Source organism: Zophobas morio, unplaced genomic scaffold, assembly GCF_036711695.1.
Source record: "Zophobas morio isolate AGI-343-1 ecotype UQ-CSIRO unplaced genomic scaffold, CSIRO_AGI_Zmor_V1 ptg000211l, whole genome shotgun sequence".
NCBI lineage: Eukaryota > Metazoa > Arthropoda > Insecta > Coleoptera > Tenebrionidae > Zophobas > Zophobas morio.
This window is the reverse complement of record NW_026972315.1, coordinates 13205-33293: the sequence shown is the minus strand read 5'-3', so window position 1 is coordinate 33293 and position 20089 is coordinate 13205. Positions and strand designations below refer to the sequence as shown.

The window sequence follows — 20089 nt, the reverse complement described above, 5'->3', positions numbered from 1 at the left end:
TTTGCAAATATCTGATCCTTGGAGCCGTCATTAAATCTCAACATGTGATGGTAACGTTCTAGATATCTGGCTTGTTTCTTGGTTTTTTCATCGAGTTCGTTGAATTGTTTGGTGGATTTGAATGTTTCATGTATTGTGTTAATTCCATCGTATATCGTAAGTTCTTTTACAATGAATTCTTGCAGAGTAAAACCTTGTACGTCAACTACAACCAACTTCATCTTGTCAATTATTTCGACTGACTGAGAAGAAAGCGACTATGCAATTGTTTTTCTATCAATCCAACTATTGTGGGTGCTATTAAATCCTAACCACTTGACATACAGTTGGTTGCCTTTCTTTTTTAAAACTTTTTCAACGAGATACACACCTGGATGCTTAACTTTTAGTAGTTCCATTTCATAGAAGCCACCTAAAATGTTTTCACCCTTTTCATCTTTCAAAAAATATGTGATGGGATTAGTGAGATTAATTTTCCTTATTACGAAAATTTCATTTGACCAATTGGGTGTGTATCCCTTATCAAAGATTCCACGATATTTACTTATTCTTACGTTGTCACCAACTGTAAATTTTTGTTTATTGCTAACTATTTTAATGCGAGTATAAGCAGCTTTTAGAATAGCTTTCTCATTACTTTTGTTAACTTGTGAGGGTTTCATTTTTATAGTACGATGATAAGAATTATTATATTGATGTACCACATGTGGCAATAAATCTAACCATTTATAATTTCCTTGCAAACTAAATTCTTTCCACATTAAATTTTTCAATGTGCGATTTACTCTTTCAACGATTGAGGCCTTTTTTAAACTGTAAACACTGTAATGATTAATTTTGTATTTTTTCATAAGATTTTGAAACTTTATATTATAGAATTCTTTTCCTTGATCTGTTTGTAAATTTTTGGGTAACCATACGATCTTGGATAAAATTGTTTCCATTGCAGTGGTTATTTGTTGAGAATCTTTCGATTTTACTGGAACAGCCCACACATATTTTGAGAAACAGTCAATAACAATAAGTATATATTTGTATCCTCTATTTGTCTTAGCATACGGTATCATTTCCACTAAATCTGCTTGTAATGTTTCGTTAATACCCTTAATTATCACCTTACGTCGTGTAAAATTAATTCTTACAGGTTTGTGCAGTTCTGCAACAATATCTCTTTTAATGGGAGTTGGTTCATACACCTTCTTGCGCTTCATTTTTATTGCTCTTGTGTTTATAATATGCTTTCTCGGACGTAACTAATGATTCTTCAAAATTCACAGGGCATTTTATTATCATTTCAGCGAACAAATCTGGTACATTTTCTGTTTTATTGAAGGCATATTTGAACGAGATACGGTCACCGTTACGTAATGAAAGTCCTTCCATTTCTTCTCTATTAAATATTTTGTTATTTACACAAATATTTATTTCATTGCTAGTAATATTTAATTTTGCAATTGAACCAATTTCTAAAGGAAACGTGTAGTGAGTTTCTTTAGACTTTAATATGTACGTGTTTTCGATGGTTTTAGCTGATTCGAAGTGAAATATTAGATTATAGAACATATAGTTCGAAATAGTAATCATAGCATCGTCAACTGAATCTGAAAGTTTAGTATGTTTCAGCAAATGACGTCCGAATTTATCCAGAGTCATATTAAGCAATAATTTTAGCTTCGCGTAGTTCTTCTATTATAGAAACGATTTCGTTTTGGTGACCTGAGTGGCCTGCTGTCTGGGAAGCGACTAACAACTTCAGTCTTTCAACTAATTCATTTGGATCTTCCCAATACACATAATCAACTTTATTTGCGTTTACTTCTTTAAACAATACTTGACCACCTTTCTTCGGCTTTTTATACTTCGTGAGAGTTGAGAACAATGGTCCTATAATATTTTTGTATTTCATAGAACTTGTACCCAATATTCGATCATTTTCATCGAAATTTCTTCGATATGCATTAGTTTTTTCTAAAATTTTTTTGTATATTTCTTTGTCTTCCACAGTAAAATGAATAGGCTTCTTTTTAAAAATGAGTTCATAAATTCCAGGCGTCCCTATAAATATCTCATTATCTATTTTTATATCTGGACCTACAAATTGTACCTCCTTCGAACCAATGTAAAATTTCTCTGAGAACGTGTCATGTCTTACGCCTGTTCTGTGATCAAATTTACTTTCTGTATCGTGATGCATTTCGTCAATATATTTTCTCGGTAATTCATCAAAATCATTTAAATATTCGTTGTAAACATCTGTATCAACGATGTTTTTAATATAATTTTTACTTAATTGAACAGATTTTTCAAGAACTTCATCGAAGTTGTAATTATCATTGTCTTTTTCGGGAATGTATTCGAACACATTGTTCTGTGCATCTGTTTTATTTATTGATTCCTCGAAATCTCCCTGTGACAGAATATCATATTTTGAACTAATCGGACTCATTCCTTGTTCTTTTTCGTTTTTGATTGCATCGATTCTTTTCACAAGGTTAGTAACTTTTGTAGCAATTCTTTTTTGTGTTGGTGTGAAAATTTCTTCTTGCATTGGTGTATTATTGATAGTTTTTTTCGCACGAACAGGAGATAGAATTGTATTTTCCAACTTTCGCTTTGTTGGTGTACTGTGCTCAATGTTCGATGCATTTTTTGTTTTCACATCTTGATTACTTTTTATTGCAGATTCACTTCTTCTCTCAATTAATGTTTCCAAATGTTTGGTAAGGGGTTCATACTTTTTTTCTTCATTTCTTTGAGTTGCTTTAATTAGTTCTAATTTTCTTTGTAAATCTTTTCTTTTCTTAATCAGTTTCTTTTTTAAATCAAGCACATCTGATATTTTCGAATCCATGTCTCCTAAGACTTTCGAAAATACAAATAAACTGAATCAATCTATTTGAATTAAAGGCTTATATACGTATGCAACATTTCACAAACATTCTATAAAAAAAGACTAGTTTTTTTTTTTTTTTTCATATTTCAATAGTATAGATGCACATGTTTTGTTTTGTAATGATCTCTTATATGATCTTTATAATAGCAATATATACAGGGTAAGTTAGGGGTATCTGTTTCACCTCCACATTTTGGACATTTATATTTTACAGGACTGTTTAAGATACTTTTATATACTGAAATTATGGAAATGGGTCAATGAAATTATCAAATCCTTTTCTAAACCTACCACTACGAATTTCGTTCTCTTTATCGACTACTAAAAATTCATAACTATTTTGCCAGCAAAATGAACAGATTTCTTTAAATTTATCAAATGTGATATCAGTACCGATATGATCATCATAAATATGACGCAAGTTTAAATTATCTTGCTTAAATAAAATAATAAAATTTGCGTTGTCTCTTATTAGATGTTTAGGAATACATGTGTATGTTTGACATAAATAAAAACAATCTATATTTCTGTGTCGTCCCATGCTAAAATATTCTTTCATTAAATTTTGCTTGTCACATGCCACGTCGTCAAAAATGAAGACAGAATTAGTTTTAGCTTTGTGCGCTGGTGGTATGTTGTTATTGTCGAAATTGCTAAAACTATAAAAATTTATACCTTTAATAGGTTTTAGAAGATTTTCCAAATATTGATATTTTGGTTGGAAAAGAGATTTAGAATACACGTAGACATTTTCAAATCTTAAACCATTTGGATGTTCGATTAAACCTATCATAACATTAGTTTTTCCGCAATTAGACGGTCCGACAATAATACATCTTACTGTCGATGGTAAAAGATCTCCGTGTCTTTTATTCTCACTGTTAATTTTGATATCGTTATTGCTTATCGGCAATTTAAGGTTTTGAGGGATCAAACGCATTTCGACATCTAATTAAGAAACCGACATGTGGAGGGGTATAAATACTAAATTTTTCTACGATTCCGTTAGTATTTTAGCTGAAACGAAAGTTTGAGTATAAATGAAGATTACGAAGCGAACAAGGAACAGTCGTCGTAGTGAGACCTACAGAAAAACATATTGTGGACGTGGGATCGTAAATTCGGTTATTAATAAATTACCGTTTGAACTTCATATTCCGGGTTATAACTTTTCTGGACCAGGAACTAAATTAGAAAAACGATTAGCAAGAGGAGATAAAGGTCGAAATCAATTAGACGAAGCTTGCAAATTTCACGATATAGCTGACAGTGAACATAAAGATTTGGAAAATCGACATAAAGCCGATAAAGTTCTATTAGATAAAGCAAAACTTAGACTACGTTCTTCGGACGCATCTTTCGGCGAAAAAGCTGCTGCTTTAGGTGTTGCGGCTGCTATGAAAGCTAAAATAAAACTTGGTATGGGTTGTCGAATCAAAAGAAAAACTGTTAGACGTGGAAAGGCCTTGAATTTTAACGTTTTAAGAAAATCCGCCAGGCTTGCTTTAAAAAATAAGAAATTTAAGAATATGAACGATGCTGTTAAAGTGGCCATGAGAGCAGTAAAATCATCAAAAGGAAGAAAGAGAGTGAGACCTCTTCGTCACAGACGTATAATACCCATACCGAAAAGTGGTGGATTTTTACCTCTGCTACCAATATTTGCCGCTTTAGGCGCTCTGGGATCTTTAGGTGGTGGTGCAGCAGCCGTTGCAAAAGCTGTTAACGATGCTAAATCAGCCAAAGAACAGTTGAAAGAAAACCAAAGACACAATCAGAAAATGGAGTCGATAGCTGTAGGAAAGTCAGGGAGTGGATTATATTTGAAACCATATAAAAGAGGATATGGTCTTTTTTTAGCCCCATCAAAATTTCAAAAGAACTCCCGATAAATCTTCCAAAACATGCTCTCACCAATATCGACATTTGCAAATATGTAAAGCGTTTGAAAATTCCTGGCTTCAGAGGAGTTTTTATGAAAGATTCGCTTCCAAATAAAGTGCACCTTAATGAGTGTGGTATATTAAATCTAGACAATAAGGAAGGTTCTGGAACACATTGGACAGCTTATAAAAAAACTCGAAATGAAGCTATATACTTCGATAGTTATGGAGATTTGAGGCCACCTCTTGAACTGATCAAATATTTACAGAGCAAAGGTTCCTGTAATATAGTATATAATCATCAAGCTTTACAGACTTTTAAAACTATTAATTGTGGACATTTATGTCTACAATTTCTATATAACTGTTACAAATAAGATTGTTCGAAGTTAGAACGTTTTAGTTCAATTGATAGTGTCGTTGAAGCAAGTACTACGATGTCGAACGTATTTTCATTGGATGGAAACAGTTCTGTACTTTCGAGCAGATACTATCCACCAATTATCTTAGAAGATTATAACTATGCTTTAGGATTAGAAAGTTTGGTTACTTGGAATTCTTTTCCAAATATCGATAACAATAATAACAAATTTTATTTTTTTACAGCAGACAAAAAAGAGCATTATATAGAAATTCCCGAGGGTTCTTATGAGATAGAAGACATTGAGTCGTATTTAAATAAAGAAATCAAAAACTATATGGAACATTATTTTCAATACCAAACTGACGAATACGGAAATAGAATAAAGAAATTTAAAATGTCAACACCAAACTTAATAATCAGAGGAAATAATAATACATTAAAATCGGAACTTAAATGTACCCTTGATATAAATTTTTCAAGAAAGGATTCCTTAGGAAGTTTATTAGGATTTAAGAACAACATTCTGAAAGCGCATAAAACTCATATATCAGATTTTCCAGCAAAAATTTTAAAAGTGAATGCTCTTTGCGTTTATTGTAATATAGTAACTGGTTCATATAAGAACGGAAATCCCGTTCACGTAATACATCAATTTTTTCCAACAGTACCTCCCGGTTATAAAATAGTGGAGCGACCATTAAATGTAATATATCTACCAATTAATACGAAACAAATAGATGAGATAATCGTTAAAATAACAGATCAAGAAGGAAATATTGTTAGTTTTAGAGGTGAGGAGGTGGGTGTACGTTTGCATCTTAAGAAGCTCACGTGATGGGTATTATTTTTAATGAAAATCTAAAAAACCGAAATTCGGTATATATAAATAGGACGATGAAAAGAAAATCAGTCAGTCCTTCTACAAGGATCAAACGTTTAACATTAGGGAATCGTAGATTTCTTGAATCTCTAGGATTAATGGTTTTGAAATAATATTTTTATCCAGTATAAAAAACAGCAATGAATTTTGAAATATTAAACGTAAACGAAAAAGCTGCATATGATCATTCAATTTATTATGGAGAAAGACATACACACTTGCCTTATTCTAACAGTTCATATAACTATGATGATGAAATAAGAATTCCTATTGAACATCAAGATTTATACACTTTTCCTCATTTGAGTACATTGCATATAGAGGGTAAGATTATTGTGAAAAATGAAATCGACGAAATTGTACAGAAACCAGAAATCAAATTTGTAAATAATGGCGTTCTTTTGTTGTTTAATCAAATAAGATATGAAATTGCTGGAGTCGTTGTGGATAGTATTAGAAACCCAGGGTTAGCGTCCACCATGAAAGGATATGTAACGTATAACAGTAATGAAAGCGTAGCTCTAGAGAATGCTGGATGGTTTCCTAAAAAAGATTCGAATATAATTAAAGAAAATGGAACTTTTGAAGTTTCGATTCCATTAAAAATAATTTTTGGCTTTTGCGAAGATTTCAAAAAGGCTATTTTGAATGTAAGACAAGAGCTTGTTTTAGTTCGTTCTAATACCGATGTAAATGCTTTAATTTCTTCAAATGATAAATACAAAATTAAAGTAGAACTTAGTAAAATATGCTGGAAAATGCATCACTTGTCCGTGTCCGATGCCGAAAGGATCGCCTTGATCGATATTGTAAGGAGCAACAGGGAATTGGATATTATGTTTAGAAGTAAAGAATTACATGAATTTGCGCCACCAGTTCAATCGATAACTAATACTTGGACTATTAAAACTTCCTTAGAAAAACCTCAGTACATACTTTTTGCATTGCAACAGGGAAGAAAAAATCAATTGAAGAAAAACTACAGTCAATTTGATCATTGTAATCTGAGAGATGTAAAATTGTATCTTAACGATACCATGTATCCCTACGACAACTTGAATGTTGATTTCACAAATAATCGTTATGCAAGTCTCTATGATATGTTTAAAGAGTTCCAGACATCGTTCTTATCCAAAACTAGCGAGCCATTATTCGATAAGGATGAATTTAAAGAAAAGACACCCATAGTAGTAATCGACTGTTCTAAACAAACGGAAGCTTTGAAGAGAGGCCCCGTTACAATTACGTTGTGGTTTGAAACGACCGCAGGTATTCCAGCAGACACCACAGCCTACTGTCTTATTCTTCACGACCGAATGGTAAAATACATTCCTGCACAAGATGTCGTCAGAGTGTTGTGAATAATTTAAAATGTTACTGTATTTAAAATTAATGTATTATGTTTGAGGGGTAAATAAAACTACATATACAACCATTTTTGTGTATTTTATTTATGACAACCAAAAATTACATCTAAAGTTTTCTTATAATCATCTAATTTAATTGAGGGCCATCTTGCTGCATCTGGTCCTACGGTCCATCCTAATGGTAATTCAGGATTAGCTTCACCTTTGACAATGTTCTTTTTGAGCCAGGTGAAAATTCTTTTGTGCTCCTGATTTTCAGAGGGTTTAAATGTGAAGGAATCGTAATTGATTATCGTTAGAGCCTCAAAGAATGTAGTGAGTGCTTTGTGATTTGCCAAATATGCAGCTCGACACATAAATTCGTCAACACATTGCTCGATCCGTCGGTAATTTTTCTGGATATTTTCAACAGGATAGAAGATATCCCCCAGATTCTGCCAGCGATGATCACTTAATAATTTATAAATAAAAGATTTATAAACTAGTGAATTATCAAAGTAGTTGGTGGTCATTAAAAACTCCAAAGAAGCATAATTTAAATTTTCAATGTTGTCTCTTTCACATATATTTAGAAATGCATCAATATAACTGTCAAGAGATTGTTTCTTTTGTAGGAGTACACATATGTCAAGAGTAAAAAAACCAACTTCATTTTCAGCAATCCATTTAAATACTTCATCCGGTACAATAAATTCGGCTTTTTCAATAATGTAAAGGAACAAATTTAATTTTGTCCTATCATTCGCAGCGGCGCGAAGATAAATTTTATACACATTTTCTGATGCACAAAATGCTTGCAAATCAACAAACTGTCTCAAGTCAGACATTGTAGTAATGTGAAATCACCAACATCGAATAAATCATCAGCTAACTTAAACTGCTTTTATATTATAATTCCCCACTCTTCACATTTCTGGTGGCGAAATATGATATCCCCAAGGTCGCGTATCCGTTGCAAATCTTGTAACAATTCTCTTATCATCATTATGGCTGAGAACTATTTTCTCCTGTTTTATTGTGTAAACAATATGATGTTTTGATTTGATGAGATTTTGGGACTTTTCGTAATTTCGGCTATTAAATAAGCATTCTTTATAATTTTCGAATGTTATTGTTTTAAGTGAAGCTTTCGTACTACCTTTGGATTTCTTAACTACCTTTTTATTAAAATCATCCTTTGCAACTCTATATGCATACATTTTCGATCTGAGACCCACAAATTCTAACATAATCTTACCGTTATTTTCATCTTTCATCAAACCTGGCACTTTTTTATTTTTTTGTTCTATACCATAAACATTATACAAATCATAGTCTGAAGTATCAAACCGATGAGAATCTTTCTTAATATATTCGTATATATCACCTACATGAAATTCGTAAATTAGACTGTCAGTGTCGGTGTAAAGCAACTTTGCATTATTGCTAAATGTTTCCTTAATATAACCATAGTGGAATTCATAGAGAAAAGTTTTAGAAATATCTAAAATACAAAAACCGACATAAATTGGTTTATTTAAAAACACCTCTAATTTACTCATTTCGATGATAGCTGAATCATCATCAAATACAACGGAACTGTGAAAATTTGGTTTAGAAATAAGAGAACGAACTCCCCATCGTCCCTCCCATTTACTGACCAATCGAATATCCCTATGTTTTCGAACATTTTCCATGCATTTACCATAAATAGCGTTAATCATTAATTTAAAAAAATCTTTTTCAAAATCGTTCTTCGCTTGCTGTCTAAGCCTTGTATTTAAATCTATATATTCCTTTAACCACGCAGACTGTTCGAATTTAAGAACACGATGTACACATTTTATTTTCATACCAAATTTTATATACATTTTTAAATTCCTATAATGTATAACATAATTTTTCTTAGGATATAAAGTCAATAACAACTTTTTAAGTTTAGATCTTGAAATGGGAGGTATCATGTGCTCTGGAGCTAAAGGTAAATCGCTATGTATTTCATGCAAATCTACTGGATAATCCAAATCGCATTCAATAATATAACCAGTTGTGGAATTATCAGAAGTATCTAAGATATCTGAAATATTGAAATTTTCTACAAATTCAAATTTCCCATACGGTAAACATTGAGACATTGCCGCTCCGTAAAGGTTATTAACATCAAAATACATTAAATAGGTACTATCTTGTGAAGGATCATATTCGTCTTTATTCATGTACTTATTATTGGCTTTACCGTATCTATTAGAACATTGGGAAACTCCACCTCTAATACCTCTCTCCACAAAAAGGACTTTATCTATGTCCGTTAAGAGTTCTAGTTTAATTTTTGTCGTTTTTAACATGGCATCAAATGTTAAGCCTGGTGCAGTATAATAATGTAAGGGATCAAGTTGATAAGTATTTAAACACGTAGTTCGAAATGCTTCGAATACGTCGGCTAGAAGAAGCACATCTGTTTTTAAATATAAATCGGAATATTCTCCTAATGTACGAATATTGAAAGTATTCCAAACTTTGATAGCGTGAGAATAATCTTCATCTTTAACATCTTGTTCGTATAAGCGGCTATAAAATTCCTTTTTTTCGGGTAGTTTTGTTTCAAGGAGTTTCTCCCAGGAATTTATATAATCATAAGGAAACACTCCTTTTCTGTTTAACAAATAAAATTCTTCCATATTATTACAATTTGTCTGAGTAATAATTTTTTGTGAATTATCTAAATTGGAAGAAAGCTTGTCTAAACTGTAGGGCATAAATCTGAAAGAATCAATAAATCGTAAACTAACTTTTGTATCATCGACAAATTTAGTAAATGAAATATATCTTTCTTTATTGATGGGAAGCAATTTAATGTCACCTTTTATTGAATTTGAAAGTTCTTTAATAAAAAAATGTGCGTCATATCCACTCATATTATGAAACACCACAGGTATAACACAAATATCTTTATAATTTAAATTACAATTCTGATGTGCAGCGCCCCTATACATTCCAGTTAAGTGATTATGATCGCGCACTTTAACGTTATTTTCTGAAAATGTTTTTTTACATATATGACATATTTGTGAGGATTCAAACTGCTCACGTTCTTGTGTAGTTAATTTTTCCATAGATATAATGTTTTGAAATTTGTTGTTACAAAAATGAGCCAATTGATTTAACTCTTGAACAAACCATTGGATGCAATCTTTACCTCGATACAAACGAAATCTGGAAAGAGAATTATCATATGAACAGTGAAAATAGTATGCAACACTGTATGCAACATGTTTTTGATAAGGATTGGTTTTACAAGTAGTGGACATGTGGTCTTTTGAATAATCAAGAAGAATACTCTCGAGATCTGCGTATATAGTAAAAGGTACTTTCTCTTGATATCTATAATTTTGAAAATACAAATAATTTTCGTTTTCTGATGGCAATCTTATGGAATATTTATTAATACTCTGACATGTAGTTTTATGTTTTTGGAGTAACTCCTCTGTAGTGAAATGATTTAAACATCTTTCGCATATATAAAATTTACATTTATGGAGGGAAAGTTGCTTAGCTAAAAGAGCTGACAAATTTTTGATCCACACGAAATGATAGAGCAATTGACGATCTTCAAAGTGATCATTGTCGTTTTTTGTATTTTGTATTTGTGTTTCAGCAGGTAGCATAAGCAAATTAATTACTTTATTAGAATTTAAAAACCTTGTGCTTAAACGACAAGGTAAAACTTTTTTCTCCTCGATGCAGTACAAATTAATTGCAAGATTGTTGAGTTCTTCAAATTTTTGAATGTCTTTAATTGTGATTGGAAAGTCTAAATTATCATATTTCAACACATTTTTGAAGTGTGGATACGACGATTTTCGATGTGAATTTTTATCGGTAGGGAATAAAGCTGAAACTATTGCCCATAGAAAACAATATTCATCATCATTTTGAACATTAATTATTGCATGTTTTTTTTTAATGCAAGCTGGTGTGGACACGAAAGTTGAGTAACCAAATTTGATTGGATCATATTTATTTATGTTAATTTTCAATCCTAAAATCTCATACAACGCCCAACCGGAGTCCTTTTCCGCAAATTCTTCTAATTTCTTCATTATCTTATCAACAACGTTCTCTTCGTACCATTGCTTTAAATCTGTATATGCATCAATGTGCTGATTTTTTGTGGAGAATGTTTTAACGTCTGTTTCACCAGAGTGCGGTTTAATAAAATTTGCCGAAAAAATTACATTTACTTTTAGCATCGTGTTTTTTAGCTCTTTTCTAATTCTAAACATAAAACATTTAAAAGATTGTCGAAAAAACTGAAGAGGATCTTTAATGTGATGATTAATTATAAATCCTGTACGAATTCTTTGTTCAAAACAAGATTCTATGTCTTGCCAGGTTACGTTTGCCGTAGGTTTAAATTTGTCTCTTTTAAAATAACCTTCTCCAATTTTTAGAGACAATTGTTTTTTTTTATTTAAAAGCTTGAAGCGGTAAAATTTTAAATAAGCTAGACTTGTTTCTAAGGAATTAGCATTTTCTAAAATATTTTCTCGATGTATTTTACATCTAAGTGCTTTTCTAATTATTCTAATGCTGGTATTTATATATACTAAAAAATTTTTAATTTCTTCGATTGTTTTGATTTTACTAATATATTCATGAATTAGCTTAAGCGAGCCTTTACATATAGCCGTCACTGTTTCCTGCGGATGCATTTCTTTTTTTTATTTTTTTGCTGTCGAACTTGTTTATCACAGTAGAAAGAAGAGCACTATTATTTTTCTTTATTTTTCTGTGGAATACCTTCTTATTTATATGTGAACGAAATTTCCGATTGTAACTCACAACTCAACAAATTTAATAAAAATCAGCGAAAAATGAGACGCGTATTTTTGCAAGCTCAGAAAAACAACTAAATTATCAACTTCAGCGTAATTAAGAAAATGTAATCTGTAGTAAAAGTGGAGGAAAATAGCAAGAGTGGGGATTGATAATGTGTATAAATGGGAGATCACCCGCAAGAGTTATAACAGTCCTCAACAAATTGAAGATCACAGTCAGTCCTCAACACTTAAGAAAAATATATATAAACAACAAAATGGGTAAGCTTGTCTTTATTACTATTAAATAAAAATCCTAATTGTTTTTTCTTTTTTTTTATTTAGAGCAATTTGTCATATGCCCGTTTGACAGAAGCCATAGGCTTCTTGAGAGCCGATTGAAGCGCCATATTTTTAATTGTCATCGTGAGGCCTGGGAGCGGGAGAGATGTCTTCGTGAGGCTGCTTCCAGAGCATCCCATACGCCACCATCACCACCACCACGAGCACCACCACCACCGCCAATAATAGAATGCCCAGACAACTGGGATAATGAAATTAGTCAAACGTACGTCCCCTCCATGAGTAGGGAGCTGCTTCTGGACAGAACGGCAATCAATAATTATAAGTCAGTTTTTAGAAGAAAATAATAAAATAATTATAGTAATTTGTTTCGGTCCGTTTATCGCTACCACCCTACCATGACTTACCACCTCTACAAGCTTGCTATTCGAGTGTGTGTATACAAGAACATAACTAGTCTAAAATGTTTCTGCCTATCAACGTGATGGTACTATTAAGTGCGCTTGTTGAAAACAACTTATATATCTATACCACGCCAAACATAACTCTTCTGTATATTCAGACGTATGAAAAGGAATGTTGGGAAAAAATGACTCCGATCAATATAATCGAAACCAGTTATCATCTCTTCTATGCGAAAAATATCACAACGCAAAATTATTTGGCTTACAAGATAAAAACAGAACAAGGAAATCGACAATTTTCTCAATGGTTAATAATCGAAAATATTAACAGTAGTAACAATTCAAAGGAAATCTTTGATTTTTGTTTAAGAAACGATCATGTGTGGTCTGCTTCACTTTTTCTCATATTCTCGATAATGACCGTAATAGTAGCATGCTGGGATTTGGCGAGCCGTTAGTGCTAATTGTGGTGGTGGTGGTGGTGGTGGTGCTGTTGAATACATATATAGGTTACTTCGCAACAACAAAGTACTCATTCTATCCAAACAATGTTAGGCTTAAACTGCACACTTATTTTATCGACCATTTTAATACAGAAAGATTTGTATTTATTCACTGATAGCAATGTTACAGATGTACATTTACAAACTCTGGTTAGAAATAAAGAATGTACTTGTAGAAAAATGATAGAAATTAAAGATGGACATGATCAGTTAGTTATGTTTTATTCAAAAAATGTATCCGTTTCCAGCCAACTGCAGTATCAACTAGAATTTGTCTTCAAAAACAGAAGCCGATGCAAGTCACCAAATATCACCACTATTAACGATTATAGTGGATACAAAAGTTCTAGCGGTGAAAATGCTACACAATATTGTTTGGCAAAACCCTGGATCTGGATATTTACTTCTGCAGGAGCAATTATTTTTGTAATTATATTTTGTGTGTTACTTTATTTAGTGTTAATATGTTTCACTCATTGTAGCAAACCCAATAATCCAACAAATGTTTGAAAATGTATGAATGTACGGATTCAATAAAACAATTATTTACATTTATTAGTTTTATTTCACATATATTCTATAATTTTTTTTTTTCTAACAGCATCAGCACTACGATTTAACACAACAATAAATTATTTAATATTTTTCAAATTATTAGCAGCAACACAGGAATCATCGTGATCTACCACTACAGTATATGCTGACATAGCTAAATTGTTTGGTTCAAATCGTACTTCCTTTTTCGCAATTCTTTTCTTATATTTGGTGATGCGATCTTTTTTTTCAACATTGTCGAAATTCACATCTGTTAATTTCCATTCAACAAGTACTGGATTTACTCCACTTGAAAAATACATTGCCACTTTGCATATCGTTAAATCGAAAGATTTGAGAATTCTTAGTATTCTGGCTTCCAAGGAAATTTGAGGACGAGGTTCAATAAAAATAAGGTTAAATAGAAAACCTTCAAAATTCAAATAACAGCAAGGCCATTTGGATTGATAAACGTAAATAGAGATTCGGTTAGCTTGGCAGTTATCCTTAGCCCATTCTTCTATATTTTCATTTTTTTCTATATAAATATCAATGTCCGTATATGAAGAGGTTCGGTTCAATAGAAATGCGGCACATCCACCAGCCATGAATTTTCTGCACAATGGAAATTTTTGTCGTAACAAACTTTCGATTGCTTGAATGATACAACGTTTCTCTTCATTCAATGAATCTATATCAAGATCGCGAGAAACCAAAAGACTCTCTTTCAGTGGAAACATATCTGATGTGTGAACTGAACTGATAAATTTATAGAACACCAATACGTCTTATATACATGTGCTTCATCACAGTGAGGCTTGGATTGCTGAATTGCAGTTCTCACGGAAATAGTTTTTTCATGACCTTGAACTCTTAAGTTCCGTGAAGAGCACGTGTTTATGGAATTGCCGAATTGCATTTCTCACAGAAATAGGTTTTTTCATAACCTTGAACTCTTAATTTCCGAGAAAAGCACGTCTTCAAAAATTGCTGAATTGCATTTCTCTGATTTGGATCAATCTTTAAAATGTCCATATATGGACATGAAAAACTGCTGATTCGGCATTTAACCCCTCTACATTGTTTATTTTTTTGTATATTCTGCATTATTTTTCCTATATATTTAGAGTAGTTACTTATAATTGTCATTAGTTATTTTTATTCTCTCTCTGTGTGTGTGTGTACAGTGTCCCTGCAATAAAAATGAAATTTTCCCTGAGTTTAAAAAAACCAAAAATTAATATTCTGGAAAATATCGTCATTCAGGTAGGTTTTTTTTTTATTTTTATCTATTATATATTTGCATTATTATTGCGATTGCTTTTTCTCTTTTTAATAATAACTAAGTAATGTTTATATATTTTGTAGCCACCCAATAATAATAATTGCCGTCCATCATCACCACCACCCCCTATGAGACTTATCTCTGAGCTCTCGGAGGAGGAGATGAGTCGATTAAGATCTCCAGAGCCCAGTTCTCCACAGCCCTCATGTTCCTACCAGCAGCCGTCTCCTCTCGATATCGACTTGACGCCATCTATGTTCGATGGCGAAGAGGAAAATGGTGGAAAGAACATGAAGTTATTGAGGGCGTTGTGTGAGAACATGCAGGCAACCCCTGAGGAGCAACAGCAACAACAACAACAAGAGACGAATGCAACTCTTCCTGTTCCTGATGCTGATGTACGCTCCCCATCAGTGCACCATCAGCAGCAACAGCAGGAAGAGGAGGAAGGGCAACCGATCCGCCGGACACCACCCCCGACACCTCGAACTGTGGACAGCGAGGATGAGTTCCAGTCGCCATCCACGGCACCGGAACTTCTGGCGTCTTTCCGTTCGAAGTGTCGGGAGGCCGAACGAACCCATAAAAAGAAAAGGTTCGACCTCCTGAAAAAAAAGACGAGGTGTGAAAAAAACGTCAAACAATACGAGAAAAAAGTGTGTGATTATCAAAGACTTCTTGCGGAAGCCAAAAAAGAACTCTATGATCTCAACAAAAACTTGAAAAATTGTGAAAGCAGTGCTGAAGAAGTAAAAAACTTATTAAATAGGATTAATTTTGTACAGTGAATAGTGTATATAGTGTATAGTGTATAGTGTATAGGGTATAGTATATATAGTAGTGTTTAGTGTTGTAGTGGTAGCAAATTGTTGTAGTGGTAGCAAATTGTTGTAGTGATAGAAGTAGTGGAAGCAGCAAATATATACATATATCTCTTTTTTTAATAGTGCTTTTTGATGGTTTTTGATGTTTTTTTGTTGGTTTTTGAAACTTGAAATTTTTTCTTTAATGTCTTAGTGTACTTAGTTGTGATGGTAGTAGTCATGTGACAATAAATATAAAGACAATAACCTATTTCGCTTTTTTTTTTTTTTTTTTTTTTTTTTTAAGTGTTGCATGTTGGGCTTATTCGAATCCTTTTTCGATGGTCTTTTTTTCGACCTGAAAAAATTTTTACGTAGCGACCTTGAAAAAACTAAAAATGGCTCCTGTATCAAGGTTGACGTGGACAGAATCGATTTTTTTGAGCAAACTTATCCGTTCGTTCCATAAGAAGGTTTTGATGTATACAACCGATACCGTATCTCTTACCGTTTGGGCACTAGAAACTTTTGCCCTTTTCTCCCTCAATTTCAACTTTTTTCGAAATTTTTTTTGCTCAACGTGTGTCTTAATTTTTTTAGCTTTTTTCCGTTCCCTTGTACCGACATGCTACCTCTTACCCCTTAGGAGCTATAAGGTTTTTTCGTTATTACTACTAAACGGTAGATGAAAATACTTTTTTTGCTACGTAGACCTATAGACCGTTCATTCGGAAATATTTTGGTACAAAAATCTATTTTTTAAGTTTTACCGTTTGGGCGCCACAAACTTTTGCCCTTTTCACAGTCATATCAAAAGTTAGCGAAAAACCGTTGACGGCTGTCGATATTATTTGTTTTTGTCAATCTTTTCTGCTCTATACACGAACCTCCTATCTCTTACCATTTTCAAGTAACAAAAATTTTTTCTATTTAAACGGTAGATACACCTATGAGTCATGATCATTTTTACACACGATTAGATAGTACTTCATGAATATGCATTTGTTTTTGTGAAAAAACAAACTTTTCTAAATTTGGATTTTTTTTTTGAGATTTTTTTTGTTTTAATTTTTCTTTGGATTCTTTGAATTTTTTCAATTTTTTTTTTCACCAAAACTTCTAATTTACTTTCCTACTGCTCAAGGAAAACTTTTTTTCGAATTTTGACAACCTTTTTTGACAAAAATTGTTGCGCCCCAAACTCAAATTTTCACATATTTAATTATATGGACCTATCGATTATTCATCCGAAAATAATTTGACACAAAAAACAAATTTTTAACTAATTCCGTTTGGTCACCACAAACTTTTGCCCTTTTCTCCGAAATGCTAAACTCAAACTAAAAACCGTCAAGATAGGTGCATGTGTTTCGTATTTTAGAAACTTTTTTGTTCTTTGCACGAACCTCCTATCTCTTACCGTTTTCGAGTTAAACATTTTTTTTATATTTAAACAATTATTACACCCCTTACCCTCATTTATTTTTACACAAATTGTGTCATTAGTTTATAGAGATGCGTTTTTCTTTTTTTGTGAACAAACTTTCTGCTGTATGGCACCCTGAAGCGATAATTCCTTATTTTTAAATATTTCCGAATACGTCCCTGTCTAATGAGAAAATAACGTGTGGTTCCGAAGGAATCTGCTGATGCGAAAGAATATTGTTATAATGACGGACGACGACGCGTTTCGGTTTACAAATTTTAAGGTGAAAATATTCGTAATTATATCGGAAAATCAGTGGTTTTCTTGCTTTGTTGTGGACACTAAATGGTGGTTTTTGTGATATGTGTGTGTATGCATGTTTTCGAGAAAGAACGGATAATTTTACTGTCTGTTTTCGACGATGTAAGTGACATTTTTTAATTTTAAACAACACACTCTCGCCTTCCGACATTTGATATTTTATTCTAATAATTACGGACGTGTTTCGCATCATTATTTTTACGTTAGATTGATCCGTAATTATTTGTAATGTACAAGATTCCGAGTGCAAATAAGCTTAAATCAACAGAAACTTGCTTCGGACAGCTGAAATTTTATTTTAAATTATTACGGGCGTGATTCGGTTTATTATTTGTCGTTTGGGTAAAAGTTTATGTAGTCTGGGCCTATTTTCGACCCAAAACAAATAATTTTTTTGTCTGTTATGAATAACCTAAGTGACCATTTTAAACGGAATTTTGTCGGAAGAAACACGGCTTTTATTCGTGACGGTTAATCGCAATTAAATAATTTTATATGGGACTGGTGAAAATAACACACCAAACGAAATAAACAATATTTATTACAATATAATAATATAATTTGAATTATTCCAATTTTCGAAGAAGTTATTTAACTGATTTTCTTTGTTGAATAATTTTCAATTGTGAATCTAACTTTTCGATTGTTTCTCTAAATTTTCGCTTCTTCTCCATCATTTTTTCGATTAACGGTTTTATTTGTATTTCGAAACGTTCCACATTCATTTGAAATCTTCTAACATCATATAACCAAGTATTAATTCGGTTTTCTTTATCATTTATTAAGAAAATAACAGGTATATTATCGAAGCACACACGTCTTTTATTCATGACGATTCACCATAAAATAATATTTTGTACGAGGATGGTGAAATAAAACACAGTAAGTGATTAATTATAATTTATTAAAATCATTAATTCTACAGCTTAAGATTATTAAGTCCTTTTCTTATTTCATACAACTTAATTGCTTCTTTTATGGAACGAATACGTTCCAAATGTAAATCTAATCTCCGATGCAAAGTTTTAACGATATTTAGATTATATTTCTTATTTTTCATTATCTTCATCCTTCAATGAATTCTATATTGACTGTTTGACCGATCGGTCCTTTGTTGACGAAATGCAACTTCCAGCCGTTGGCAATTTTTCTGTTCAGATCGTCGATTACTGAATCGTCGAATTTTTCAGTAAAGCGCTCGGGTAGTATTGTCCTGCAATCTTCCAGTTGAACAAATATTTTGTCCCCGTATTTTGTAGGATTTTTACTAAAACTTTTAATTAAAAACTTTTTGTTTTCTTCTAAAGTTTTTGCACTCACAAAAGCTTGTAATTGTGATTCTTTATTCAAACCAGAAATAAAAGACGACATTTTAAATTTACAATCTGTTCAACAATTGAAGGCACAATACTAAATAAATCACTGACAAGTAAATCGACGTTTATATAACCGCAAAAGAGATGGTGGGGTATTACTCGAGCCTGCTCGAGATAGGAAGGGGATCGCTGCGTCAGCTTGACCGAGCAAAAGCAAGGTCAACGCACATGTCAGCCACCTGCAGCCACAAAGAGTCAATGAACGCCCAGGTCAGTTGTCGACCAAAAAGATCAATGACCGCTCGATCAAAAGTTGTGGGGCTCCTAGCTCGGGTTGACCTCATTTGACCTGAGCCAGCAGCCCCACTATATAACTACTCGCCAGAATGCATAAAATTGACCTAAACGTCTCCTTTTCCTATTCTGAGTCGATTCTGCATGCTTTAAGTGTGTTTGGTGGCTCAGAACCATCAAAAAACGTTGAAATATAGTTCAAATTCAATAAAAATCGACAAAAATACAGTTTCTAGCTAAAATTTGATGGTTTCGTTGCACTTTCCGAGCCCGTAGGGTATCTGATTGGCTTAAAAGTACAAGAAAACACTTCAAAAGTGACGTTTCTGAAGAATTTTAACAGTTTTCTTGTATCTACGAACGCCAGAATGCATAAAATTGACCTAAACGTCTCCTTTTCCTATTCTGAGTCGATTCTGCATGCTTTAAGTGTGTTTGGTGGCTCAGAACCATCAAAAAACGTTGAAATATAGTTCAAATTCAATAAAAATCGACAAAAATACAGTTTCTAGCTAAAATTTGATGGTTTCGTTGCACTTTCCGAGCCCGTAGGGTATCTGATTGGCTTAAAAGTACAAGAAAACACTTCAAAAGTGACGTTTCTGAAGAATTTTAACAGTTTTCTTGTATCTACGAACGCCAGAATGCATAAAATTGACCTAAACGTCTCCTTTTCCTATTCTGAGTCGATTCTGCATGCTTTAAGTGTGTTTGGTG

At 32.5% G+C, this 20089-nt stretch overlaps 2 protein-coding genes across 2 annotated transcripts; one reads left to right on the top strand and one right to left on the bottom strand.

The window, feature by feature from the left end:
* Positions 1-8292: 8292 nt before the first annotated feature.
* LOC135146085 (uncharacterized) lies at positions 8293-10044 on the bottom strand. The gene has a single exon (XM_064078235.1). It carries the CDS (start codon positions 10042-10044, stop codon positions 8293-8295), a length of 1752 nt encoding a protein of 583 aa, XP_063934305.1.
* A 2062-nt stretch (positions 10045-12106) lies between these two features.
* LOC135146086 (uncharacterized) lies at positions 12107-13944 on the top strand. The gene is made up of 2 exons (XM_064078236.1): positions 12107-12465; positions 12529-13944. Exons 1-2 carry the CDS (start codon positions 12357-12359, stop codon positions 12831-12833), a joined length of 414 nt encoding a protein of 137 aa, XP_063934306.1. The 5' UTR covers positions 12107-12356; the 3' UTR covers positions 12834-13944.
* Positions 13945-20089: the final 6145 nt, after the last annotated feature.

Bases quoted from the DNA above. Each gene is read 5' to 3' on its own strand.
- LOC135146085 (XM_064078235.1), bottom strand. From the start codon at position 10,044: ATGGAAGAATTTTATTTGTTAAACAGAAAAGGAGTGTTTCCTTATGAT.
- LOC135146086 (XM_064078236.1), top strand. From the start codon at position 12,357: ATGTGTATAAATGGGAGATCACCCGCAAGAGTTATAACAGTCCTCAAC. The intron at 12,466-12,528 runs GTAAGCTTGTCT...TTTTTTATTTAG, and splicing joins ATATATAAACAACAAAATGG to AGCAATTTGTCATATGCCCG.